This window comes from Populus trichocarpa, chromosome 1, assembly GCF_000002775.5.
Source record: "Populus trichocarpa isolate Nisqually-1 chromosome 1, P.trichocarpa_v4.1, whole genome shotgun sequence".
Taxonomy (NCBI): domain Eukaryota; kingdom Viridiplantae; phylum Streptophyta; class Magnoliopsida; order Malpighiales; family Salicaceae; genus Populus; species Populus trichocarpa.
The window spans coordinates 45,187,763-45,215,701 of NC_037285.2; the positions used below are offsets into that span (position 1 = coordinate 45,187,763).

The 27,939-nt window shown below is 31.4% G+C and overlaps 1 protein-coding gene and 1 long non-coding RNA gene across 17 annotated transcripts in view; both read right to left on the bottom strand.

Annotated features, from left to right (window-relative positions):
• Positions 1-6,117: 6,117 nt before the first annotated feature.
• Positions 6,118-27,939, bottom strand: part of LOC18096055 (uncharacterized) — a 691,470-nt gene continuing 669,648 nt past the window's right edge. For all 16 annotated transcript variants that reach the window (XM_052448434.1, XM_052448465.1, XM_052448466.1 and 13 more), the window contains 8 exons: positions 11,900-12,457; positions 10,420-11,208; positions 9,812-9,907; positions 8,590-9,384; positions 7,998-8,087; positions 6,861-7,541; positions 6,549-6,744; positions 6,118-6,452 (listed from right to left, as the gene is read on the bottom strand). In XM_052448434.1, coding sequence (XP_052304394.1) covers positions 6,577-6,744; positions 6,861-7,541; positions 7,998-8,087; positions 8,590-9,384; positions 9,812-9,907; positions 10,420-11,208; positions 11,900-12,457 — 3,177 coding nt within the window. In that variant the 3' untranslated portion in view covers positions 6,118-6,452; positions 6,549-6,576. The remainder of the gene's footprint in view (positions 6,453-6,548; positions 6,745-6,860; positions 7,542-7,997; positions 8,088-8,589; positions 9,385-9,811; positions 9,908-10,419; positions 11,209-11,899; positions 12,458-27,939) is intronic.
• LOC18096059 (uncharacterized) lies at positions 20,507-25,029 on the bottom strand. The gene is made up of 3 exons (XR_002976909.2): positions 24,661-25,029; positions 24,458-24,543; positions 20,507-21,150 (listed from the first exon to the last, which is right to left on the bottom strand). It is a non-coding gene; the product is annotated as an uncharacterized LOC18096059 (long non-coding RNA).

Sequence of the window (27,939 nt, forward strand, 5' to 3'; positions counted from 1 at the left end):
GAATTTTCTGTATGGTTTCCAAGAAAAATGAAATGAAACGAGCAGCACAACCCTCTTTCCCCTCTAAGAAAAGAAAGAAAAAGAAAAAGAAAAAGAAAAAGAAAAAGAAGGGAAAGAAACAAAGAAGTTCGAGGAAGTGGGCAGCCTTTGTTCTGCTGTTCACACAGACTAAGCACTCCTACCATTGTAAAATCATATCATTAAAACACAACAATAAAAATGTAATAAACAGCTGATTAATGCTGTTGTTCTTTCTTCTTGTTTTGCTATTTTGATTTTATCATATTTTCTTAAGAAATTATGATTGTGAAAGCTAGCCAAACTATTAGATCCAAGCAATCTAACATAGAAACTAGTGTAGATGCGCACCGTTGTCCCAGTACTTTTTATAATCTAACTTTCTGTAATATGTTTTTTTTATTTAATTATGCAATAAATTCATAGAAAAGACTACAAGAGGAAAAATATATATTTCATCAAAATTGTGTAATCTGATTCATGTATTTTTCTTAACAAAAAAAAAAAGTTTTTGATGATATAAAATGTAAAATAAATAAATTAGAAAACAAAGACATGGAGAGTGGCGGGCGGGCATTATTGTGTTTTTTTTTTAATCCGACTCCCATATATAATGAAAGTAAGAACGTTCATTCCTTTATAAACATTGACTTTGATTTTTCCTTTATAAAACCATAAACCTGCAAGTCCTACAAATCAACATGAAGACTTATCAGTTCCTAATGAAAAGCTGTCAAAATCCTATCAGAAATTAAGGAAGATGACGTTACGTTAACTTCAAATCTGAAGATTAATTGTAGCAGATCTTATAGGGTTCAGCTGATTGCTTTACTTGTTTAAATAATTCTCTTGTAAGCCTAATGGTTCACGTCTTCCATCATTGCAACCTTTTTTTCTGTGATTGAAAAATCTATAATAGGAACCTGCACTGCATCCCTTCTATGCTGCTGTTCTTTCTTCTTGTTTTGCTATTTTGATTTTATCATATTTTCTATAATGAAAGTTGAAGAAATTCTACTTCGAAACTCAAGACAAAGTCTCTCGGACTGCATATTAGTGGGTTGCTCATTGGGATTTCTATAAACAACTGATTCTATTGCAAAACAACATTACGAAAAACTGAATATTTCACACATAGTCTAATAAAAGTAGATTCCATTGTCAATTCCTTAACATTTTCCAAACAAATCCATGCTCCTCATTTTATACTTTCTTGAGGGTTTCTATTCTCATATTACCAATTTCAGTGAGTTTCATAATAAGCTGCTTAGAAAGAAGCTATCTAACAGGAGGGTGGGGCTACTCTTAGCCAATGAAAACAGCTTCACATGCTATACAGCAACGTGAAAAAAAGATTCTCAGCCTGTTCTCTCTTTAATGAACACCCTCTTGGATTCTCTAGCATTAGCCAACAAGGTATCTGCTTGGAATTACTTCCACCAATCTGAAAAGAACATTCAACCTATTTAACCTATTTAATATACTTAACTAAGGATCTATTTCATAACCCTATATATTTTTTAACTAAACTAGTTATTTTTTTCAAAAACCAAAAAAGTAAACGGTTTTCCAGAAATCTAATTCACAATAAAACAAATAATAAGACTTGATAATAATTCACTAAATAACCATCAATTATTCATCAAACCAATCTAAAAAAGCTAATATTAAGGCTAGGGACCAACTGGAATTTTATCATATTTTTAGGGGTCAAATTATAATTTTATCAAATTAGAAGACCAAACTAAAAATATCATAAATTCATGACTATACTGGAATTCTGCCCATAATTCATCCTCAATTCTGCCCAGAATCTCAAATTATGCTCCAGGGACCACTCTGGAATTTTATCAAATTTCTAGGGTCAAATTGTAATTTCATCAAATTGGAGGATCAAAGTGAAAATGTCATAAATTCATAACTATACTGGAATTCTGCCCATAATTCATCTTTAATTTTGTCCAGAATCTCGGATTATGCTCCAGGAACCAATCTCTAATTTTTCTAAAGTTCAAGGACTAAACTATAATTCTCACAAATTGAGGGACCAAGCTGAAACTTCAACCTCAAACCCAGAATTTACACAGATAACCTACTGATATATCAAGATTTCTAACTTAAATTAACCATTTAAATAAACCATAACTTAAAATCATCATTTTTATCTAAAATCTTTCAAAATCAACTAAATAACTCATTACTCATAACAATCGACCCATAATTTTTTTGTAATGTAATTGTAATTCCTAGCATAATGCATATTCGAGGGCAAGCACAACAACTCAAGAGCAAAGAAACTCGATGAAATAGCGAAAGAAAAAGACTTGAAGGACTGAAATAAAATAAAACCAAAAAAGAGGGATGAAAAATGTAACCGCACAATGGTTGCCACCAAAAACATAGTTCTTTTAGTATTTTGTTTTTAAAAAATATTGTAATAGGTCAATCATATTACCCGAGTGTGTGACACAGAGATGATCATCATAGAAAATTACTTTTAATTGCTTGAGTTTTATCCTTAGATGAAAAACTTAAGTTGTCCTACTAATGCTTTTGCTTTAATTCATTGTTTCGAAAGTAAAAGAGACATGAACATAATCATTTCCTTCCTTTTACTTTCCACTTCTTTGTAATATTGGATTGCGAACAGGATGGGGCTTGCGAAACTAATATTTGATATTTTTATTTTTTTTTCATACTCTTCCAAATAATGCAGGAAATGAGGACCTGAAATGACAGCAGCGAATAAGGAGAGAAATAACGTGTTTGTTCTTATTTATTCTAAAGTATTTTTTTAAAAAATTAAATTTTATTTTATTTTTATTTCAAATTAATTTTTTTAAAAGCTAATTTAAAAATTAGTATGAATAAAGAGGATAATAGAGTAGTTGTTCAAATCAAAGCACATAAATATAGGACAGAAACAGGGAGAGAGACTCTTTGTTTTCTTAACTGTATTGGTTTAATAAGGTTTATAGAGTGTTTTATAAATATTTTAGATAAAAAATAAGTTAAAAGCAAGTTTTTAAATGAAAAATCAAGCTTTATTTTTTTATATAATTTAAATAAAATAAATTTATTTAATTCTTCAGAATTATAACTCAAGGGGAAAGACTTACAAACAAGTAGAATTACTGGAACAAACACAAAAAGGATCAAACTCAAGCAATAAAAAGTAATTGTTTATGATGACCATCTCGCTAAGTAAGGAGAGAAAAGAAAGAGAAAGAAAGGAATGGGACAAAAAAAGAAAGAAAATAAGGTCACGTAGGGGCCAGTATTGTAGAAAATTTGAGAATTAGTATGAAAAAGAGGATAATAGAGTAGTTGTTAGAATATAAGGAGAGAAAAGAAGGGGCTGAAATCACGGCAAGGGCAAGAAGGAAAAAGAAAGGAATGGGACAAAGAAGGAAGAAAGTAAGGTCACGTAGGGGCCAGCCTTGTAGAAAGAAGAGATTATTACACGGCAAGTGCCGAGTGCCAAAGGGTAAAAGTATCAAGTGAAATAGAGCCTTTGTTTTTGCTTTATTTTTTTTAAAAGTATTTTTGAAACAAATTAGATTTTTTTATTTTTTTTATTTTCATATTATTTTAATACATTTTTGAAAAAAAATATATTTTAAAAAACAATCACTAACACATTCTTTTTAAGCTATTAAGTAACCAGTCCCTATAATTTTCCAACATTGCATCTTGATACCAAACTTTATTTTTCTCTTTTTTAAGTTTTTTTTAGGTGGAGAAAAAAGAGATGATCGTCAGATTTCAATTTAAAGAGAAAAAGTTGTTGAAAAAGTTTTTGGCCACCGAAATCATTGATTTTTGTGTCAAATGGTAATCACCTATTTTTTTCATGTGTTCATACTTAAAACCTTTTTAAAGGGTTATTATCAATGGCTTTACATGGATAATCTATGAGTTTGTTTTCTTTTTCTTTTTCTTTTTTCTTTTTTAATATCAACCAAAAATATAATTATTCCTATCACTCAATTAACCCGACATTACTTTCACTAATAGATGATTGATTTTCCACCAGTCTATTCAACAAACACTATTGTCATCAATCCAAAAATTAGTTTAACGTTTCATCCATTCATCAGGTACAAATCCCATTAGCCAGAGAAATTAATTCTTCATCTCGCCCATTTGCCAGGGCACTAATTCCATTAAATCAGGAATTAGTTCAACGATTTACCCATTCACCAGGGTACTAATCTCATTAACTAAAGACTTAATTCCTCATCATGCCCATTCACCAGGACATTAATCCCATTAATTCAGGAATTAGTTCAACGATTTGCCTATTCACCAGGGTTCTAATCCCATTAACTAGAGAATTAATTCCTTATCACGCCCATTCACCAAGGCATTAATCCCATTAGTTCAAGAATTAATTCATCACATCGCATATCTTATTTTCTAAAGTAAACAATATAATAATTTCATATTTATCAACCATAATTAATCAAATAAAAATACATATTGACCAATAATAAATTCACGTACCGTGTAATTACCTGATGACTAAACTCGAGCTGAAATTTCCTGCTGTAGTGTCGGCCTGGCAGCCTTTCTTGAATTGACAAGTATATCACATCATTATTCTACTTTCCATATTGAAACACTCAATAAATAAAATCATTCCAATTATCCTTTTATTTGCCAAAATAAAATCATTTTGTAAATTTCCTTCCTATTCTTTCAATTTCCACATTGTAACACAATTCATTTCATCATTCAAATCAATATATATATTCTTTAAATTTATTTATTTAATTTTTACCGTAATTTAAATCAAAGAAAAACATAAAAAAATTTTATGATCTATTCACTCTTTAACATTAATATCATCTCTTTCTTACACAATCTCATCATCCTATCAAAACTCTTAAATTTTTATTTTTATTATTATTATTTTTCCAAAAATCCCTTCTTCAAGAACACCTAAAATTTTGCTTTAATTACCATAATTTCTTACTTTCCCTACTCACTTCAATAATCTTAACACAATTTCACAATCAATTGTAATTTTCTCTAAAATTTATCATGAACCCTAATTCCTCATTTCACAAAGTTCAATCAATTTAAAGCATAAATTCTTCGAGAATCTTATTTAAAAGTGTGAGGACATCTTACCAAGCAATAACCAAAGCTTTAACACTTTTAAATTGAAAAATTTTCCTTGCTTGAATTTGTTTTTCCTCTCCTGACCGAATGCTTCCTTCTCTTTGAAAAAGCAAGTTTTTTTTTTTGTTTCCTTATAGCACACACTCACTTGCACTCGTATATATAACTCTTTTTTTTTAATACCTTCCACATCCCTCAATTTTTTCTTTCCCCCTACACACATATAATTACTTAACTTTTTAAAAATACCTTCTATATTCCTTAATAGTAAATTTTATGATTTTTGGGTAAAATTTCTTGAATCCTAATGCCTGTTTATACCAAATTTTATCCAGGTTATTTCAAATTTCACTCAGTTACTCGTTAGTATTTTCAGTTTCATGAAATTCATTTTCATAAAAATTTTATTCACATTTTCATGTTTATTTATTTATATTTATTTTTTACATATATTTTAACACCTGAACAAAACATTCCAATTCAGATTCTCGAATATATCATCATTCTTATAATTTAATTTATCACTTTTTCTTATTTTTTGTAATCTTGACTTTTATTAATATCAATAATATTACCCGGGGTTTTACAGTCTCAGTTGGCACTAATTTTTACCATAAAAATGGTTGATTTTAATGATTTTTTTTAATATCTATATGTTTTTTTTATATTTTATATGAATAAACTTTATTTTCATCTTGGTAAGAAAAAGTGAGCTTTAAGATTAAAAAGAAGAAGGAGAAAAGTGACCTTTAAGATTAAAAGTATCTGCTCGAAAAAACCATTCAACATAAGATTGCTCTGCTAGGAAAACATGATATCAGTATCAAACTTTTGAACAAAGAGTTCAGCATCAAGTCTCAGTCATCTGGAGATTTGAATGCCCAAATATATTCACATGCTCATACAATAACATTTTTAAAAATGCATTATGCATTAGAAACAGAACATCAAACTGCAGAGAAAACATGCTGATGCAGAAAATACTCAAGTCGTAGAAAGGAGAACGCATGAAAGTCCACACATTAAACCAAAAGAAACACAAATGGGCAAGCAAACATGCGCCCTTACTTCTGGAGGCTTGTACGATAATGCGCAAGCAACATTGTTTTTTTGAGGTTCGCACAGTAATGACTAAATACACAACATGACATTACTCCTGTGCTGTCAACAATTCTTCTAACTTCTTCAGCAATGTGAAGCCAATTTGTATCCCATTGCCAATGGAACAGTTGGAATTAATTCCCACCAAATCTAAAACATATTCGCAGCACCAACCTTGAAATCATGTAACAGCTAACCAACCTTGCCTGATGCAAACATGAAGAAAAAAGACAATCCATGATTTAATTCAACCATTAAAATTTAAGGGTAAAGGAGAGGATAAATAATTGCAGCTATATCACCTGGTTTGGGCAAGAAAGAATTATTAGACTAGCAATCATCATCATCATCTTCTTCTTCTTCCTCCTCTTCCTCTTCCTCTTCTGACCCAACATCATCATCATCTTCTTCTTCTTCTTCTTCTTCTTCTACTTCTTTCCACCCATTATTTCTGGTCCACTCTCTTTTAAAGCTTGAATATTCAGCTACTTCAGATACCTGTAAACCAATTCAAGCATGGCATGCTCATTTTAACTTGTAAATCTTATTATTGAGCCAAACAAGAAACAAACACACTAAAAGAGAGGCAAGAAATCAAGTCAAATCAGCAGCACCTCTGATTGAGCACTCATTGAACCATCTGGTGTAGTAGCAAATTTTGTGGTCAGCCTTGGACATTGATGGACCTTCAACTTCTCCAAACGAGGGAATAAGAAATAATCACACCATCCGAAACTAAAACAGACAATACTTGATAATTGTTCTAGCGACAACTCCTTTAGATTAGGAAGCACTATCTCCTTCTCAACATTGATAGGTGAAGCTTGATCATCCTGCCCAGGAGACTCTGGAATTATTTCCTTTTCACCATTCTCTTCTCTGATAATATGCTTCAATTGACCGCATTTACTTATGTAAAGTCTTTCTAGCTTTGGCAGACTTCGAGCGAGGGACGGTGTGAAGATAAATGTCAGTTTGTTGAGAGACTCCAAATTCAGACGATTAAGACTTTGAAGGCTGACATGTCTAGATGGCCCCTTCCATATACATTTGAGCTCAGGTAAACATGACAGCCGTAACTCTGTTAAAGATGACAGAAGCGGTAGCTCCTTCTCCTCACTGCTTCCTTCATCAGGCTCACCTAATTCAAATACCTCTTCCAATGATTTACAGCTGTCAACAATCACCTTCTTTAGATTGTTCAAAGCTCGCAGCAATTTTGCTGGAAACGGAGTGCGAACATCCCCACAATCGTCCACTCGTACAAATTTTAATCTTTGTAAGAAGCCGTTTTGCTGCCCATGGCGGCCATCTTATCAGAGAACAATATTATATTTTTTCACTCTCATAAAAACAATTTATATGATGTATAAATAGGAGAAAAAAATAGAAAAAAACAGGATTAAATACTTTTTAGAGATTACATATTATTGTTTTAGTTTTTTTCTTAATTAGAGATAAGTTAAATATTAATTAGATTTTTGCGAAAAATGGTTACTACAACTCCTAATAATTAGTTTCATGTAAAAAATAAAAATAAAAATAGTAACTAATATTTTTATTTTAGTTATAAAGTTAATAAATTTTTAAAGATATTGTAATAATAATTTTCAACACAAAATTTATGCTCTTATATGTTAATAATTTTTTTGTGAAGTTATTTGATGTACTTTTGTATAAAAAACATTTTTTATTACGTGCAAAGTTGTTTTAGTGGACAAACTTGTCTAATTTTTATCCAGATAGATTACCTTCAAAGTAGTCAATTTGCTCAGACCCTTCCATACACACCTCGTGTCAGGCAGATGGTGCAAGCGTAATTCTTTCAAATTTGTGAACCCCTGCTTCAAAAGAAATTTTGTGCACTTTTGAACTATATAATTTTGGTAAATAGATGAACGAATTGTCCATATAAACTTCAGCAAAAAAACTTATCAACAAAAGGATAGAAGTAGGCATGGGAATATGAAATCATAAGCTGCAGGACTGAAACAATCAACTCAATATTAGCAGATGGAGGTTTATCTTCCTCTTCAAATACTTCCATTAATTGGGGGAAGAGCCTCAATTTCACTCAAACTGGGAAAGCATATATAAAGATTGAAAAATCTAGGTAGGATTTCATTACAATAATTAATTTCTTACTTCTCAAGCCCTCTATCAAGAGACAAGGAATGATACAATTAGACAACTCCTTTTCAATTTAGTGGATGGCTAAAGGATTCATCTCCACTTATCAATTACTTCAGTTTCAGAAATTTAAAGGAAGAAATCAACATGTATTGAAGTTGACAATTTAGATTAAAAAGGAAAAAAATTATTGGAGAAATATAAAGGACGTACTTGGAGCTGTGCAAACAAATTTCCCAATTCTTTGTGGCCATCAATTTCTAGAATTTGCAAGGAAGGCAATTGGGCAGCAAAATTCTTTGTAGCAAAGAAGCTGCAATTTGAAAGAGACAATCTTCTTAGCTTAGGGAACTTGATGATGGCATCTCTGGTGAGTGCATCTCCTTCTCCACTGTAAAATATTTGCTTTAAATTATGAGCTTCAAAAATCTGCATCTCTTCCAGGTTCAGAAGGCTTGGAGACACAGATACAGGGAAGACATATTCCAGTTTACCACACTCTTTTATGCTGATAGTTTTTAATTTTGGGAAGCAAGGAGGCTCTGGAATTATTTCCCTTTCACCATCCTCTTCTCTGATAATATGCTTCAATTCACCGCATTTATTTATGTGAAGGCTTTCTAGCTGTGGTAGACTCTGAACGAGGGACGGTGTAAAGATAAATGTCAGTTTGTCCAGAGAATTCAAATACAGATAAGCAAGACTTTGGAGGCTGACATGGCTGGTAGGCCCTTTCCATATGCATTTGAGCTCAGGTAACTGGTACAGCCGTAACCAGGTTAAAGATGATGGAAGCGGCAGCTCCTTCTCCTCACTGCTTCCTTCATAAGGCTCACCCAATTCAAATACCTCTTCCAATGATTTGCAGTCCTCAATTTGCACACTGCTTAGAATTTTCAAAGCTCGCAGCAATTTTGCTGGAAACGGAGCGCGAACATCCCCACAATCGTCCACTTCTACATATTTTAATCTTTGTAAGAAGTCGTTTTGCTGCCCATGGACGGCCATCTGATCAGAGAACAATATTATATTTTTTCACTCATGAAAACAATTTATATGATGGGAAAAAAAGAAGAAAAAACAGGATTACATACTTTTTAGAGATTACATATTATTGTTTCAGTTTTTTTCTTAATTAGAGATAAGTTAAATAATAATTAGATTTTTGCGAAAAAAGGTTACTACAACTCCTAATAATTAGTTTCATGTAAAAAATAAAAATAAAAATAGTAACTAATATTTTTATTTTAGTTATAAAGTTAATAAATTTTTAAAGATATTGTAATAATAATTTTCAACACAAAATTTATGCTCTTATATGTTAATAATTTTTTTGTGAAGTTATTTGATGTACTTTTGTATAAAAAACATTTTTTATTACGTGCAAAGTTGTTTTAGTGGACAAACTTGTCTAATTTTTATCCAGATAGGTTACCTCCAAAGTAGTCAATTTGCTCAGCACGAGACCCTTCCATATACAACTCATGTCAGGCAGAGACTTCAAGCGTAATGTTTTCAAATTTGTCAACCCCTGCATCAAAAGAAATTTTGTGCACTTTTGAACTATATAATTTTGGTAAATAGATGAACGAATTGTCCATATAAAACTTCAGCAAAAAAACTTATCAACAAAAGGATAGAAGTAGACATGGCAACAAGGCATGGGAATATGAAATCATAAGCTGCAGGACTGAAACAATCAACTCAATATTAGCAGATGGAGGTTTATCTTCCTCTTCAAATACTTCCATTAATTGGGGGAAGAGCCTCAATTTCACTCAAACTGGGAAAGCATAAAGATTGAAAAATCTGGATATCATTTCATTACAATAATTAATTTCTTACTTCTTAAGCCCTCTATCAAGAGACAAGGAATGATACAATTAGACAACTCCTTTTCAATTTAGTGGATGGCTAAAGGATTCATCTCCACTTATCAATTACTTCAGTTTCAGAAATTTAAAGGAAGAAATCAACATGTATTGAAGTTGACAATTTAGATTAAAAAGGAAAAAAATTATTGGAGAAATATAAAGGACGTACTTGGATCTGTGCAGACAAATTTCCCAATTCTTTGTGGCCATCAATTTTTAGATATTGCAAGGAAGGCAATTGGGCAGCAAAATTCTTTGGACCAAAGAAGCTGCAATTTGAAATAGACAATTTTCTTAGCTTAGGGAACTTGATGATGCCATCTGTGGTGAGTGCATCTCCTTCTACACTGTAAAATATTTGCTTTAAATTATGAGCTTTAAAAATCCGCATCTCTTCCAGGTTCAGAAGGCTTGGAGACACAGATACAGGGAAGACATATTCCAGTTTACCACACTCTTCTATGATGATAGTTTTTAATTCTGGGAAGCCAGGAGACTCTTGAATTATTTCCCTTTCACCAGCCTCTTCTCTGATAATATGCTGCAATTCAGCGCAATTATTTATGTAGAGGCCTGCTAGCTTTGGCAGACTTCGAGCCAGGGACGGTGTGAAGATAAATGTCAGTTTGTCGAGAGATCTCAATTTCAGAATATTAAGACTTTGGAGGCTGACATATCTGGTGGGCCCCTTCCATATGCATTTGACCTCAGGTAACCTTTGCAGATCTAACATTGTTAAAGATGACAGCAGCTCCTTCTCCTCACTACTTCCTTCATCAGGCTCACCTAATTCAAATACCTCTTCCAATGATTTGCAGTCCTCAATTTCCACACTCTTTAGATTTTTCAAAGCTCGCAGCAATTTTGCTGGAAACGGAGGGCGAACATCCCCACAATCGTCCACTCGTACAAATTCTAATCTTTGTAAGAAGCCGTTTTGCTGCCCATGGACGGCCATCTTATCAGAGAACAATATTATATTTTTTCACTCATAAAAACAATTTATATGATGAGAAAAAAAAAGAAAAAACAGGATTACATACTTTTTAGAGATTACATATTATTGTTTCAGTTTTTTTCTTAATTAGAGATAAGTTAAATAATAATTAGATTTTTGCGAAAAAAGGTTACTACAACTCCTAATAATTAGTTTCATGTAAAAAATAAAAATAAAAATAGTACCTAATATTTTTATTTTAGTTATAAAGTTAATAAATTTTTAAAGATATTTTAATTGAATTAAATATTTGAACACAAAATAAGCTAATATGATTTCTATGATTAATTGTTGGTATTAAGTTTCTTATATTTATATATGTTTAGATAAAACAAAAAAATAAGCAGTGACGAAGAAAGAATAAATCTAACAGATATAATATAAATTACGTAAACCATGAGGCAGTTAAATCTAACAGATAATATATTTCAAATGAGGCAGTTAAATCTAACAGATAATATGTTATTCCATATGATTAATTTTTAATAACGCAGACAACAATGAGGCAGTTAAGTTTCTTATATTTATATATGTTTAGATAAAAATAAAAATAAGCCAATTTAATTTACTTTACTTTAAGAAATCGGGAGGAAGAAAGCATAAATTATCGCAATTGACAATTTAAATTAGTGGAGAAATATAAATTACGTACTTGTAGCTGTGCCAACCAATTACCCACTTCTTCGTGGCCTTGAATGGCTAAGTATTGCAAAGGCAATTGAGCATCAAAATTCCTTGGACCTAAAAAGCTGTAATTTGATCTGAGCCCAAGAGACAATTCTCTTAGTTGAGGGAACTTGATGATGCCATCTCTGTTATGAGACAAAGAGACTGGGAAGACATATTCCAGTTTATCACAGAAATATATGTAGATATTTTTTAATTGTGGGAAGCAAGGAGACTCTGGAATTATTTCCCTTTCACCATCCTCTTCTCTGATAATATGCTTCAATTCACCACAATCACTTATGTAAAGTCTTTGTAGCTTTGGCAGACTGTAAGCAAGGGACGGTGTGAAGATAAATGTCAGTTTGTCGAGAGCATACAACTCCAGATTAATAAGACTTTGGAGGTTGACATGTCTGGTGGGCCCCTTCCATATGCATTTTAGCTCAGGTAATATTTTCAGCTTTAACTCTGTTAAAGATGACAGCAGCGGCATCTCCTTCTCCTCACTGCTTCCTTCATCAGCCTCACCCAATTCAAATACCTCTTTCAATGATTTACAGCTGTCAACAATCACCTCCTTTAGATTTTTAAAACCTTGCCGCAATCTTGCTGGAAACAGAGTGAAAACATCCCCACAACTGCTCACTTGTACAGATTCTAATTTATGTAAAAACAATTGCTCAAATGTCTTCGCATTCAAGGATGTACCAGCTGTCGAAATTAAGGAGGTTGGGTAGCGATCCCTAAACATTCTATAATATCCATCAGCATTCCCTAATATTATATCATATTTGCGCAAGCTATCTGGAAAAACAAAATCTCTAGGAATGCATTCAACCTTCGGTATCCTCAATGATAATACGGCTAACTGAGACAACGAATTTAGTTCTGTTAGTCTTGCATTCATTCCTCCTGTGCTGTCACATCCAACATCATCCCATCCATCAAAGCTGCGATGCCCGATCAACAGCTCTTCTAACTTCTTCAACCTTCCAATCAAATTCACAGGGATCCTTCTTAGCCTTTCACAACCTGTCACATCCAACAACCTTAACTCCTTGAGCTCTCCTATTTCATCAGGTAATTCTTCAATGGATGAGCACGACACAAGACCAAGAATCTTAAGTCTCTGCAGCTTTCTCAACCGAATGAGGTCCTTGCAATTACACGAGATCAACACCAACGATTGAAGTTTCGTTGAGAGTTCAAGTGATTGCAATGACAAACACCCTCCCTTCAGAGACAAAACTTCAATTTCTTTCATCCCTTCAAAAAACCTCTCTGGAACATTCAAACCAGAATCCACTTCTAACAATAGAACTTTGAGCTTTGGACATACCAATCCTTCAGGAAGTTCTGCTAGTTGATTGCCCATTAACGAAATTGTTGTACAACCTTCAAAGCTTGTATCGCTCATTGGCCACTTCTCTAACCCTAAGCCAGCCTTTACCATGAATCCATATTCTTCTGATGCTATGTGAATAGCAACATCACGAACAAGGTCATGCATTTTCACATGTTCTTCAGTTTCAGAGCCCAACAGCATGCAACAATCTTTGAGGTTTTCGATTGCCACAGAAACTCGTTTCCTTGCATCTTCAATGGGCTCCGCATCTTGATGTAACCCATAGCCAACTGCATATCTCGTCAAGTCCTGGATTGGAATGTCATAGTCTTCTGGAAATAAACAGCATAGCACGAAACATGACTTGGTTTCCTGGAGCTTCAAATAATCATAGCTCAACTTAAGACATGTATAAGCATTATTTTTTTCGTCAATTTGTTCCATGCGCGCAAATTGAGATTCTTTGAGCTGTCTACACGCTAATTCCCACTGAAGTGCAGATTGATCTCTTAGAGCCCTTCCCACTGTCACAAGTGCTATGGGCAAGCCTTGACATTCTCTCGCAACCTCCCTTGCCACTGTGTTCAAGGTAGGGTGCCCATCAAGTAAATCTGCATTGATTCTGAATAAATCCCATGCTTCTTTTTCAGGTAATTCTCTTAAGAACACTTTTTGCTGGCATTTCATAGAAGAACATACATTTGTACGACGTGTTGTTAGAAGTATTTTACAACCCCTGTGATCATCACCAATTGGGATCCCTATCTCTTTCAAGTCAATATATTTCCAAACATCATCTAGGATAATAAGCATCTTCTCCACTTGCTTCAGTCTCTGCCATAATCGATCTGCTCTCCCTGCATTAGTACTCTTTTCTTTAATATCCAGACCTAACTTATCTGCCATTTGGTGCTGAATGTCTGTGACATTTGGATTCTGCGACACCGTAGCCATCAAAACTTCATCAAACAGCTGCAACTCTTTGGCTCTCCTGCCTACTTCTTTCACCAGGGTGGTTTTACCCACCCCTCCCATGCCGTACAGTCCGATCATATTGACGGTGTCATCTTTGAGAGCTTTCATAATCTGTTCCAAAGCTTCTTTTGAAGATTCTGAGGGCGTGAAATCCTTTGATGGAAGAAATTCTATGGGCTGAGGATGAGCTCTGTAGGACACTTTAGTAGGCTTTTTTTCTAAAAGTTCTCTGAAAGTCTCCGACTTCTTGGCCAGTGCCTTGCTTAACTTGAATTGTCGCATGCAGTTTGGGCACCAAGGAAAGCATTTGCCATTTCTTCCTATTTCATTTTCCAAGGGCTTCGCACCTTCAATTTTGCTGTTTGCATCTTCCATCCACTTTTTGACAACTTTCTTAATTTCTTCAGCATTCCTTTCAGCAGCTTCGACATCTTTTTGCAGACCATCTAGTGCTAAAGCAAGGTTCTCCTTTTGTTCTTTGAATTCTTCAACAAAATTGTTGAAACAGAACATGTAACGGAACTGCCTTCCCACTGGTTCCACCATGAGTTCTGCTATCTTAGATATAATGGATCCACCCACACTTTCGATAGCCATTTTCCACCAGTCTGAAAATAAGAGAAATGAGGATACAGGACGTGAGAGTGAGTCACTACCAGTAAAACAGGGGCAGAGAGAATGGGAATAGGAATTCCATTACCGTAATTTGGGAAAATATGCGCGGAAAGCACTGGTACTGAGAGCTCAATGAAATAGCGGGAGGAACAAAAGGAGAAGGCCTTTAGCTCTGTATGGAATCCAGCTTCAAAAGCAACAAGGCAAGGTATAAGGATTCTAACTGACACTTGTGAGTTAAAGCAGTAATTCCCATTAAAAATGCATTTTGATGACATAATTAACATCATATAGAGACAGTGGCAAACAAAAAAAAATGTATAAAAGCACTCACCTAGCAAAGAAAGAAACGAATGAAAGAACCATCTAGGTGGTGGCTCAGTAGTAAGAACTTGGGACCAAGAGGTTTGCTCCCTCTGTGGTCTCAGGTTCGAGCCCTGTGATTGCTCATATGATGGCCGCTAGAGGCTTACATGGTCGTTAACTTCAAGGCCCGTGGGATTAGTCGAGGTGCGCGCAAGTTGGCCCGGACACCCACGTTAAACTAAAAAACTAAAAAAAAAAGAAACGAATGAAAGGGCACTTAAGGGTCTAGCTCAGTGGTCAACAGGCGAGGCTTGCCTTGCCCCCCGTCCCAAGTTCGACCCTTCATGTGTATTCCTGTCACCCCCGCGGTGCATTACCTGTCTACTGGACTTGCAGGATGTTCAGTAGACCCAGAGAATTGTCGTGGTGCGCGCAAGCTAGCCCGGACACCCCAGGTTATAAAAAAAAAACGAATGAAAGGTTCAGGATAATCACTTAGCTCGCTTCCAACAACAAATATAATTAATTAATCTAAGCTATGATCGGTAAAGGTTTTTTTTAGTTTTATTCTTTTTTTAAAATTAAAAAAAAAACAGGAAAAGACTTGCAAAGAAATAGAATTACTGGAATGAACACAATAAAGGATGAAACTCAAGCAATTAAAAATAAATTATCTATGATGATCATCTCTGTGTCACACTCAATGAGGTAATCACTATTACAATATTAAATAAATAAATAAAAGCTAAAAGAACTAGGTTTTTGGTGGCATCCACATTACGGTTACTTTCTTCATCTTTCTTTTGTGGTTTTATTTTATTTCAGTCCTTCAAATCTTTTTCTTTTGCTATTTCATCGAGTTGCTTTGCTCTTGAGTTGATGTGCTTGCCCTAGAATATGCATTATGCTAGGGATTACAATTACATTACATAAGAAATTATACTTACAGATTATAATTAAAAATTTCAGTTTTTTTTTTTAAAAACAAATTTATGAGAAAGTACCAATATAACAACGTGAGTAAATGAAAGGAGAATTTTAAATCTTTTTGTGACATGGTGACCAGCTGATCCAAGTAACCAATAGATTATCGCCACTTGTTCAAAGTCATAACTATGACTAGGGGTGAGCAAAAAAACCGGAAAATCAATTTAACCAAGAAAACCAGAAAAAAATAACTGAAAAAACCGAACCGGTAAAAAAAATCGATTGAACCGGTTAAAATATTTAGGAAAATGTTTGATTCGGTTCGGTTTCCGGTTTTGGTGTACCTGAACCAGCCAACCCGAACCGAACCGAACCGGTTCGGTTTAGGAATGAAAAAAAAATATAAACCAAGCGGGTTGCCTCCTCCCATTACTTTCCCTTTTAACAACCCTAGCAGACCATTTATTTGCTTTCCCTTTCACACAGCCGCCCCCTCCCCTCAAACCCTTTCAATCTTCATTCACACTTCACAGACACAGCCGCCCCCTCCAATCACCCCTACTCCCATTAACAGCCGCTCCCTCCCATTAACAGCCGCCTCCTCTTCACCAGTCAACGAGCTTAGGCTATTCTCGGACAACCATTCTTCGAATCTCGAAAGAAACCGCTGTGCGTGTGAGGTGGCGAAACGTTACCGCTTTCAGATCTTCTTCAATCTATTGCTTCTATCAAAGCCGATTACATCGCTCAGGTAATCTTGTCATGTAATTACATATTTAATTAATTATTGCTTGTTGATTTTATATTGTTTCTATTTTTCTATTTTGATGTGTTAATTATTTTGAACAATATAAAAATGAAGGTGGACGAAAGAACACAATTTGGAAAGGAAATTGGAATCGTTGTCCCTGTCTCAGATTCTCAAAAGACAATCAATCGCAAACAGTATGTCCTCAATTTTTTTTCCTTCTTTTCTTTCTCACTAGTAGATTGGAATTTGGAACTGCCAACAAAAGTTTGTATTCGAAGTTAGCTTTTTAAAAATTGACTCTATTATTTACTTTGGCTTAAGCTTTGAGATATTGCATGATTATGAATTAGTTTATATGAGTTGAAACTTGAAACATAGTCTGACAAGGATGGATTAACCAATTGCTGGGGAAATAGTTTTCAAATCTCTTTGAATAATGTTTGATGCTGCGACATAAGTCACATAACAGACCCGATTTGAAGGGAATCTTTGAGATATTGCATGATTATGAATTGGTTTATAGGAATTTGTTGGATTGATTTTTTTTCTTTTTCTTTTTTAAAAGGGAATCTAATTAAAATATATTTTTTTCATCTACTTTTTAAGTTTAAATCTTAGAATTAATATCCAAAAAATTTCACCTTTGCTCGCCAAAATATAATTTTAATCTTAACAAAAAACTATATCTTAAAATTTTGATGGCTTACTGTGTTGCTATCCAACTAAGAAATTGACTCAAGTGGCTTAGTGATATATAGCGGGGACATTCTATTTTAGACATGCAGCTTGTTGCCTTGTTCTACTTTATTCTATAATCTATTTGAGAAAAATATTGTTTATTTCTTCTAGACACTTTAGTCTTCCAAATTTCAGTTGTAACCAGCAAGCATAGAGGTTATGTATTGGGAAGATGAACTATCTTTTTATTTGCAGTGGTTGTGAAACTCTCTTTCTGTGTGTCTCTGTCTCGTGTGCATGTGTACATATGCACCTGTAATTCTTGCTTCTCTCCAGTTCCTTTCGTTTGCAAGTTATTGTTGCTAGAGTAGGTGCAACTAGTTCTTTCCTCTACAAGTCGGGTTTGGTAAGATTGATTATAAAGAAAAAGGTATTGGTAATGCAAAATTTTGATTTTAGTGTTGATGTTAAGTGTGACTTGTTTTATGATGGATAATTATGTTGACAATATTGGGCTTCATGAATGATGATGCCAGATTATTTATGGTCTTAATAAGCTATATTACTGCTGGATTTGTGCTCTTTATTTATATGACAAATTCTTATTCAAATCTTTGATATTTATCGCTAATGAAACTTCAATCTTGCCTCAGGTTGTCGACCAAGGCAAAATTCCTCCAACAAGTATACAATATTGTTTTATTATAATGTTATTTGTTGTTTTTTTAAGCCCTTTGAAGACATTGGTTTGTAATTTGTATTAATTTGGATTTTAACTTATTGATATGTGACTGAATGTTATTTAAATTTTTTTGAAGCATGAGAAAAAAAATTAGAAAGGTAAAAAATATATTGAACACAAGATTGACAATAACAACTTAATATAAATGAATATTTAGTGGCAAAAAAATTAAATATACTTTGGAATTTTTTTAAGAAAATTAGATATTATTAACATCATTTATAAGCCCATCAGAAATCCATTAAAAGCCCATTACGAAGCCCATTACAAAGCCAGAAAAATAACCATAGGTTTTTCCGGTTTTGGACCTAAAACACCGGACCCAAACCGAACCGAAACCGGTCGGTTTGGACCGGTTTGGGTTCGGTTTGGGTCCCTTTTTTTTTTTTGCTTTCCGGTTTGGTTGTTTTTTAAAGGTAAAAATCGAACCGAACCGAAAATGATCACCCCTAACTATGACTCGTTTGTTTAACGAAAATAATTTTTTAAAAAATAAATTTTAAATTTTTTTAATATTTATTTATTATTAAAAAAATTAGTCAATAAAAAATACTTTTTAGTAAAAAAATTAGCTTTATTTTCAAAAACGTGTTTTTTTTTAATTTTAGATGGAAAATACTTTCCAGAAGTTGTTAAAAATTTAGAAATATCATATTATTTGTTGATTATAACAAATTTGGTCCTCAAACTTTTAATTGCTATATATTTTGTTTTGAATATTTTTGTTTTTAATTTCACCCCTTAGAATTTGATTTTATATTAAATTTTGTCTTTATTTTTATGATTGTTATTTGCTTTTATATGATACTAAATACTAAAAAATATTTTCTAACTTTTTTTATATGATATTATCAAATACCAAAAAATATTTTACTTTCCGAAAACATTATTTAAAAAAAAATTACATCAATCAAACAAACAGTAACTTAGATTCTACTGTGACATGGAGATAAAGGTAATTTCAAAAGCTAATAGATGGTCGCCACGTGTTCAACTTTATCTACCCACTAGGAAAGGATACAAAGTGGGAGAGAGAAAGCTAAAAGGCTTAAAAAAAAGAAAAAAAAAGAAAAAAAAGAGAGAGGAAAGGCACGGTTGAGATAAGATAGGGACGTGGAAATAGAGGGAGAGGTTGTTGGAGGCAGAAAAGGAAAGACTACGATACTATTTTTCTCTATATTTTGAGTTTTAGTTGTTAACAGCCATGCTCTTGCAAATAAGGCTGCAAATAAGGCAGGAAAAGAGGACCTGAAATCACGGCAGCGAATAAGGAGAGAAATAGCGTGTTTGGTTTTTATTTTTTAAATTATTTTTTTATAAAATTATTTTTTGTATTCTAAATTAATTTTAAAAAATAAAAAAAATATTATTTTAATATATTTTTAAAATAAAAAATATTTTAAAAAACAACTACTTATTCAAGCATTTAAAATAAAAACCTTAAAATCACGGCATGATAAAAGGAGGAAGAAAGGAATGGGACAAAGAAGGAAGAAAATAAGGTCACGTAGGGGGCCAGTCTTGTATAAAATAGAAGATGAAAATTAGTATGAAAAAGAGGCTATTTGTTTTTTTACTGTGTCAGAGTGGTTTTTATAATTATATTTAATTTATAAAAATATTAAATTAATATATTTTTAAATATTTCTTGTTATTATATATATATATATATAATATTCTAATATGTTTTTAAATAAAAAATTATTTTAAAAAAATATGTGTCACAATACTAAATTATAGTACAAATTAAAATATAAAAGAGTTTTCTGTTTATTACTATTTACCAAGACTTATTTTGTTGTGGATGTGGATATTAATAGTGAATTTTTTAAAAATTTTCAATTTGATATTTGAATTTTTTTTTTTCATAATCGAATCTCTTTATGCCCAAATTAAAACTCAATTGCATTTTGTTTTTTAAATATAAGAGTTGAATTCAAAGATAAATGACTGAAATGAAAAACTCGGTAAAAATATGCGGCGACATTGTAATTGTTTGCAAAGTTCATTTTAGTCCCTTATCTTTTTGAGCTACTAAATAACATGTCCTTATAATTTCTCAACATTACATTTTATCTAGAATCTCAGATTATGCTCTAGGGACTAAACTAAATTTTTCATAAATTGAGAGACCAAACTGAAATTTATCATTTTCAATCTTAAACCTAGAATTTTCACATATCACCTACTGATATAACAAGATTTCTAACTCAAATTCACCATTTAAATAAACGATAACTCAAAATCATCATTTTTACTTAAAATCTTTCAAATCAACTAAATAACTCATTATTCATAACAATCAATACATAATATTCAAATCAATTCATCAATCAAACCCAAAACACAATCTTCAAAACCCTAATATTCAACAAAATAGAAAATTAAAGCTAAGAAAAACACATTTATACACATCAAAGCGTAAATATTCTTACCTTTTAATTTATTTTCTCTAACTCTCTTATCCTTTCTTTATCTTTTCCTCTTTTCTCTTTTTCTTTTTTCACTCTCACGGTTTTTTCTCTAAGAATTCAAATCTCTTTTTTTTTTCTATTTATATTTATGAACTCTTTGTTCAATTACTACAATACCGTTCATTTATTTATACCTACTTCTAAGCCTCCAAGAGTTTTGTTGTCTTTTTCTATTCTCTTTTATTTCCAAATCATCACAATAAAATTGTTTTCTTTTTATTAAGCTGCTAATTTATGCAGCTTTAGCTCTTGTTCTCTTTTCATGTTTAGCAACTCTGATCTGTTCTTTTTCTTTGCATGATATAAGAGCAGGTTCTTACGTCTTGAAGTCTGCTTCAATCCCCGTAGTCTTCCGTCCTCAATTGGGAAATGATCCAAAATCAACAACTGGTCCGGAGATAGTTTGAGTGAAAACAAACGGCTGAGAGATGAAATGTGAAGGTTATGGTGAGAAATTAGATGACAAACTTACTGTGTCCTACTAATGCTTTTGCTTTCATTGTTTCAAAAAGTAAAAGAGACATAAGCATAATCAGTGTGTTTTCTGTTTAGCAATAGCTAGCAAGGTATCTGCTTAAAAAGACCATTGAACAAGGGATGAGCCATTCAGCAAGGGATTCTGCTAGGAAAACATGAAATTGTTCTTCATTCTATTTGATATTTGTATCAATCTTCTAAACAAATAGTACAGCATCAAGTCTCAGTCACCTATTAACGAAATTGTTGTATTTCTAATGACAATGCTAATAAAAAAGTTGAGCCAGCATGACACATTAAATTCAAAAATAACAAAATAACATGACAATATAAATATTTATATTATAATTATACATCTCAAAAAATCACTTGATGCAACAAATAGGATAGACTTCTAGGAAATTCTTTCACTGTAAAATGGCTGAAGGTTCTTTTATGAACATTTATATTAAAAAATTGGGTCAATTAATCTTTGTTATTTAACATGAATAAAGTGTTGATTTAGTCATGTAGTTATTATATCAAAGCTTTTATTAGTTTATGCATGATCCCTTATTTGACTTTCTTTATTTTTTTAAACCCAGCTTGGTTCTAACCCCGGGTCATCAGGTCCCGGATCGACCTTTAAAGCCAAATTAAGTTTTAAAACTATGCTATTTTTGCAAATTTAGTTATCTCAATTCTTAATTTTCAATTGAAAATGCTACAAAATTCCCCATTGGGAGCAAATAATAATATGTTAAGCATGACACATTTTATTTAAATTAAAAAGCCAAAAATGAACGCATCTACTCTTGCAAGAATGGACTCAAAAGCCAAAAATGCTATTTTATTTAACAATAGCATTGATTCGGTCAGGGGCTCTGGTGTATAGAGAGGACCTTGCCGTTAGAAACTATGAACCCACTATTTATTAATCCATTTCTATTTACTACTATTTACTATTTATTTATTTTTATTTACTATATTTCTGTATTTGATACCTAAGTACCAATAAAATTTGAGATTCCTTCAACTTTTTAGGTGCATGGAAGTCTAATGGCTTCATGTACAAAATCAATTCAAGGGTGTGTATCCTTAACTATATATCAGGCTAACCTTTACAGGCTGAGCTAGCAATCAATAATTAATTTTTAATGAATTCATTTTTTATTTAAAATAAGGAAAAGGACATTGGAGAATAAATTGTTTCCTTCCTATTATAATTGTTACACCTTACCAAAGGGCTAATTTAGAAAAAGATTATAACTTATAGGTCACCAGGGCCGAGGTTAACTTTTGATTAATTATTTTTATTAAAATGATAATGTTTTGTTTTTTTCATATTAATTTGGCTAATTTTTATCAAATCAAATCACTAAACACTTAATCAAATTAAATTTCATCGAATCAATAATATTTTATGTAGTTGAATTAATAATATATATATATATATATATATATATATATTTGAAAATAATTTAAAAATGATGTTTTCATTAATACCCATTCTCAATATTGACCAAATTCACATATTCATGTATAATATTTTAATTTGTTTTTAAATAAAGAATATTTTTAAAAAGTATGTGCCACAATACCAAATTATAGTATAAATTAAAAGAGAAAGGAGTTTTCTCTTCATCACTATTCACTTATATTCATTTCATTATGGATATTAATAGTGAATTTTTTGAAAATTTCCAATTTGGTACTCAATTATTTTTTTTCACAATTGAGCTCTTAGTAACGGTTGAGATAAGAGAGGGGCGTGGAAATAGGAGAGGTTGAGGGAGGCAGAAACGGAAGTAGACATTGAAAGATCGGAGGAGAGTAAAGATAAAAAAAAATATGAATATGTGATGCTCGTTTATCTATTTGATTGGGATTTTTTTTGTCTCTTTTATTTGGAATTTCTTTGGACACTTTAATAATATAATAACAAAAAAAATTAAAATATTGGTGAAATTATTGTTCATTCAAACACAGATATACTGTGGACTACAATAGTACTTTTTTTTTTCTATATTTTAAGTTTTAGTTTTTGATAGCCTCGTTTGTTTGTTTTGTTTTTCATGCTCTTACAAATAATGCAGGAAATGAGGACCTGAAATCACGGTAGCGAATAAGAAGAGAAATTACGTGTTTGTTCTTAAGTATTTTTTTAAAAAATTAAATTAAATTAAATTTTATTTTTATTTCAAATTAATTTTTTAAAAACTAGCTTGAAAATTATTACGAAAAAAAATATGATAGTAGAGTAGTTGTCCAAATCAAAACACATAAATATAGGACAAAAACAGGGAGAGAGGCTCCTTATTTTTTTAACTGTATTGGTTTAATAAGGTTTATATAGTATTTTATAAATATTTTGGATAAAAAATAGGTTAAAAACAAGTTTTTTTTAAAAAAAATCAAGCTTGTAACATAGTGCAGAACAAACAGAAGACACATCTGGTTTCTCTTGAGCAAAATAAAGAAATATATATATATACTCTCTCTTCCAATTTCCTCTCCCAACTGAATTTTGGCGACCGCCCACACAACGATAGCCTACACAACCACCAGCCATGCCACTTTTCAAGACCCCATCTCTCAATCTCAAAACCAGAAACAACCCTTTCTCCATTTAACCGAACCTCATAACTCCAGGAAAGTGAAGGACTAAACCATAGTGGCAAAAATCTTAAAGGGTTCTAAATTGTCTCTGTTACTTTCCCTTAATTTTCTAGACAAGCAAAAGGAGCTAAACTTATTCCCGACCAAAACATCAAGAATTTCAGTGGAACAAAAGAAGAGATCATTACTTGACCAAAAACAACTAGTCAGCACCCAAAGAAACCGAGTGAATGAGAGAAAAAGACTAATAGCTAGAAAACAATCAACAGATCCAAGAATTTTCTGTATGGTTTCCAAGAAAATGAAACGAAATGAGCAGCACAACCCTCTTTCTCCTCCGAGAAAAGAAAGAAAAAGAAAGGAAAGAAACAAAGAAAGTCAAACTTGGCTCCTCTTTTAGTGTTAAAAAAAAAAAACAAAGAAGTTCGAGGAAGTGGGCAGCCTTTTTTCTGATGTTCATGTGGTGTTCTGCTGTTCACGCAGACTAAGAACTCCTACCATCGTAAAATCATATAATTAAAACACAACAATAAAAAAGTAATAAGCAGCTAATTATGTGCCAAAAATATCAGAGAAACAAGGATACAGAACGTGAGAGTGAGTCATTGCAAGTAAAAGAGGCGCAGAGAGAATGGGAATAGGAATTTCATTACCTTAACTTGAGAAAATATGTGGGAAAAGCACTGGTACTGATTGCTCAATGAAATGGAGAAGGCCTTTAGCTCTGTATTGAATCCAGCTTCAAAAGCAACAACGCAAGGTATAAGCATTTTGATGACATACTTAAGATACTATGCGTAGTAATATAGAGACAGTGACAAAGAAATAAAGAAAAATAATGTGTAAAAGAACTCACCTAGCAAAGAAACAAACGAATGAAAGGTTCAGGATAATCACTTAGACGCCTCCATGGATGATACCAGCTCGCTTCCAACAACAAATATAATTAACCTAAGCTATGATCGGTCAATGTTTTTTTTAGTTTTCTTCTTTTTTTATTAAAAAAAAAACAGATCATCAAGGGAAAAGACTTGCAAAGAAGTAGAATTAATGGAACGAACACAACAAAGGATCAAACTCAAGCAATTAAACGTAATTGTCTATGAGTCCCATCTGTGCCACACACTCAAGTGAGGAGAGAAAAGAAGGAGAAAGAAAGGAAAGGGACAAGGAAGGCAGAGAGTAAGGTCACGTAGGGCCAGTCTTGTAGAAAGTTTGAAAAGTAGCATGAAAGAAGAGGATAATAGAGTAGTTGTCAGAATCAAAACACGTATAAACAGAGGACAAAAACAGTGAGGGAGGCTGTTTTTTTTTTTTAACTGTGTCTGAGTGATTTTTATAATTATATTTAATTTAAAAAATATTAAATTAATATATTTTTTAATATTTCTTGTTATTTTATATATATATATATATAATATTTAATAAGATTTTAAATAAAAAATATTTTTAAAAAGTATGTGTCACAATACAAAATTATAGTATAAATTAAAAGAAAAGGGAGTTTTATGCTCATTACTATTGACTAGACTTGTAGATATTAATAATAAAGTTTTTGAAAGTTTTCGATCTAGTATTTGAACTTATTTTTTTTGCATAATTGAGTTTTTTTAAGCTTAATTGTATTTTTTGAAGGAAATAGGTTGAATTGAGAAACAGAGAAACTCGGCAAAAATATGTGGTTAAAATCAATCCTTAGTTGTTAAGGAAAGATTGGTAGTGTGAACAAATCACCAAAGTCAGCAGCAATGAAGTTCCAGGAAGTGGGCAGCCCTTGTTCTGCTGTTCATGTGGTGTTCTGCTTTTCATGCAGGCTAAGAACTCCTACCATTGCAAAATCATAAAAATGTAATAAGCAACTAATTAATGTATTAAGCAGCTAATTAATGCTGTTGTTCTTTCTTCTTGTTTTGCTATTTTGATTTTATTGTATTTTTAAAAAAAAATATGATTGTGAAAGCTATCCAAACCATTAGATCAAAGCAATCTAAGAGGGTTTTTTAAAGTGTGGTTGTTATTATTTTTCAAAGTGTTTTTTATTCAGAAATACATCAAAATAATATTTTTTTTATTTTTTAAAAATTATTTTTGACATTAGCGTATCAAAATTATTTGAAAATACCAAAAAAATACTAATTTAAAGTAAAGAAAAAAATAAAAAATTTTCAAAAATGCTTTTGAAACGTAAAATCAAATAAAGCCTTAGAAATTAGTGTAGCTATGCCCAACGTTGTCCCGAGATACTTTTTATAATCTAACTTTTTTAATATAATTTTTATTTAATTATGCAATATATTCATAGAAACCACTCAAAATAAAATAAAATTATAGACAATATATATATTATCAAAATTTTCTAGTCTAATTCATGTATTTTTCTTTAAAAAAAAAAGAGTTTTTGACGATATAAAAAGTAATAACAACCAGGAAAAGTATCCTAAGAAACTGTAATGATTTGAACTAAAAAAATATTTTTTTAATTAAAAACATAAATTTTTAATTCATGCATTTTTTTTATTTTAAAAAAAAATATTTTTTATGAGTAACATTATTTTGCTCAAATGTCCCTAACACATAATTATTTATAAAGTAATGAAAATATCATAATAAAAATTCCTAATCTTCTTGAAAACAATTAAATAATTGAACAATCACTTAAATATTATTTTAATAAACTGATTGACAGAAATATTTTATTAAAAATAAAGAATAAAGAATAAGATGATATCTAAGATAAAGGTCATACAAGCCTTCAAAGATAATTATGTACGTGTATAATACAAATTAATAAATTCCAAGTAGCAATATTTAATGCAAGTTTAAGAATAAGAGTTTGCTTTGTGTTTTGTTGTGAGATTAACCATATCAAATTATTTAATAATAAATAATTGTGCTGTGTTATGAGTAAAATCAATAAATTATTTGGTGTTCTGTTGTCTTGTTGTTTGAATTAAAATTATTATTAAGAATATAAATTAAATTAAATATTGAAAAAACTAAATGAATTGCTTAATAAATAAATAAATTATTTCTTTAGAAAGCATGGAAATGCCATGACATTGGCTTTTTAGAGAATACTACGATATTAACAGCCAAAAAAGTTATCGATAGCTGTGTAAATCATTGAAATTGCCACAAAAGCAACCCAAATTATTTATGAATTGGATTCGATGGAAGGAAGAAGGGAAGAGGGGAAATGGGTAACGGGAAATTAAAGAGAGATGAAGATCTGCGCATGGCTACCTGTTTTTGAGAGAATTATGGAAAGTTATCCCTAACTCAAAAATTTATATTTGTATCAATATATTAGAAATCTAACTGTTATTGAGATGATTTAATTAAGTATAATTTATTTAAAATATATTTTAAAAATTAAAGACTATAATATAATTAATACAAAGATTATATTTTCAGATCTAGAAAAATCAAGTAAGAACTTGATTGAGTTAATTTATAAAATTATCTTAAATTAATATATAGATATTATTCAAGAAGGAAATTGATATTTTGTCAATTTATAGAGTTTTTCAGATTTTCTTATAAATAATAAGCTATGCCTCTTATTTTTTAGGAGTTATCTGTTAAACAGAAAAACTACGTATGTAACAGAATAAAGAGATAACACTCCAGGCATAACAATCTCTTTCTCCTAAATAGGGACTTGTGAGATTTTTTTACTAGTAGTTCATGTGAATTACCGTTGAAGAACGGACAATTGAACGACTTCTAGTTTGCAACAACCCAACCTTTTAAAAATTATTCAAAACAAAAAATGATCAAATCTTAAGACAATAAATTCCTAAACTCTAAATCTATTTAACGAAATTTTAGAAATTCTCGAATAATTTTATAACCTCTTAATTTATGCAAGAACTTAGCTAGATTTCATGCGAACAATCCCTAACTCTAGTATTTTCTGTGTTAAAAATGGAGACTTCCCGGTGTTCGCCGGAACTTGGGTATACCATATTTGAACAAATAACAAGGTAAAAACATCTTTTAACGATATTAAAATCATTTATTCATTTAAAGTATCAATATTGTCATTTATAGTGAAACATTTAATTTTACTACATCCGTTGACCAATAGAATCCCTGCCTTCAGCCAACCCCAAATTTGTCTATCATCGTATAA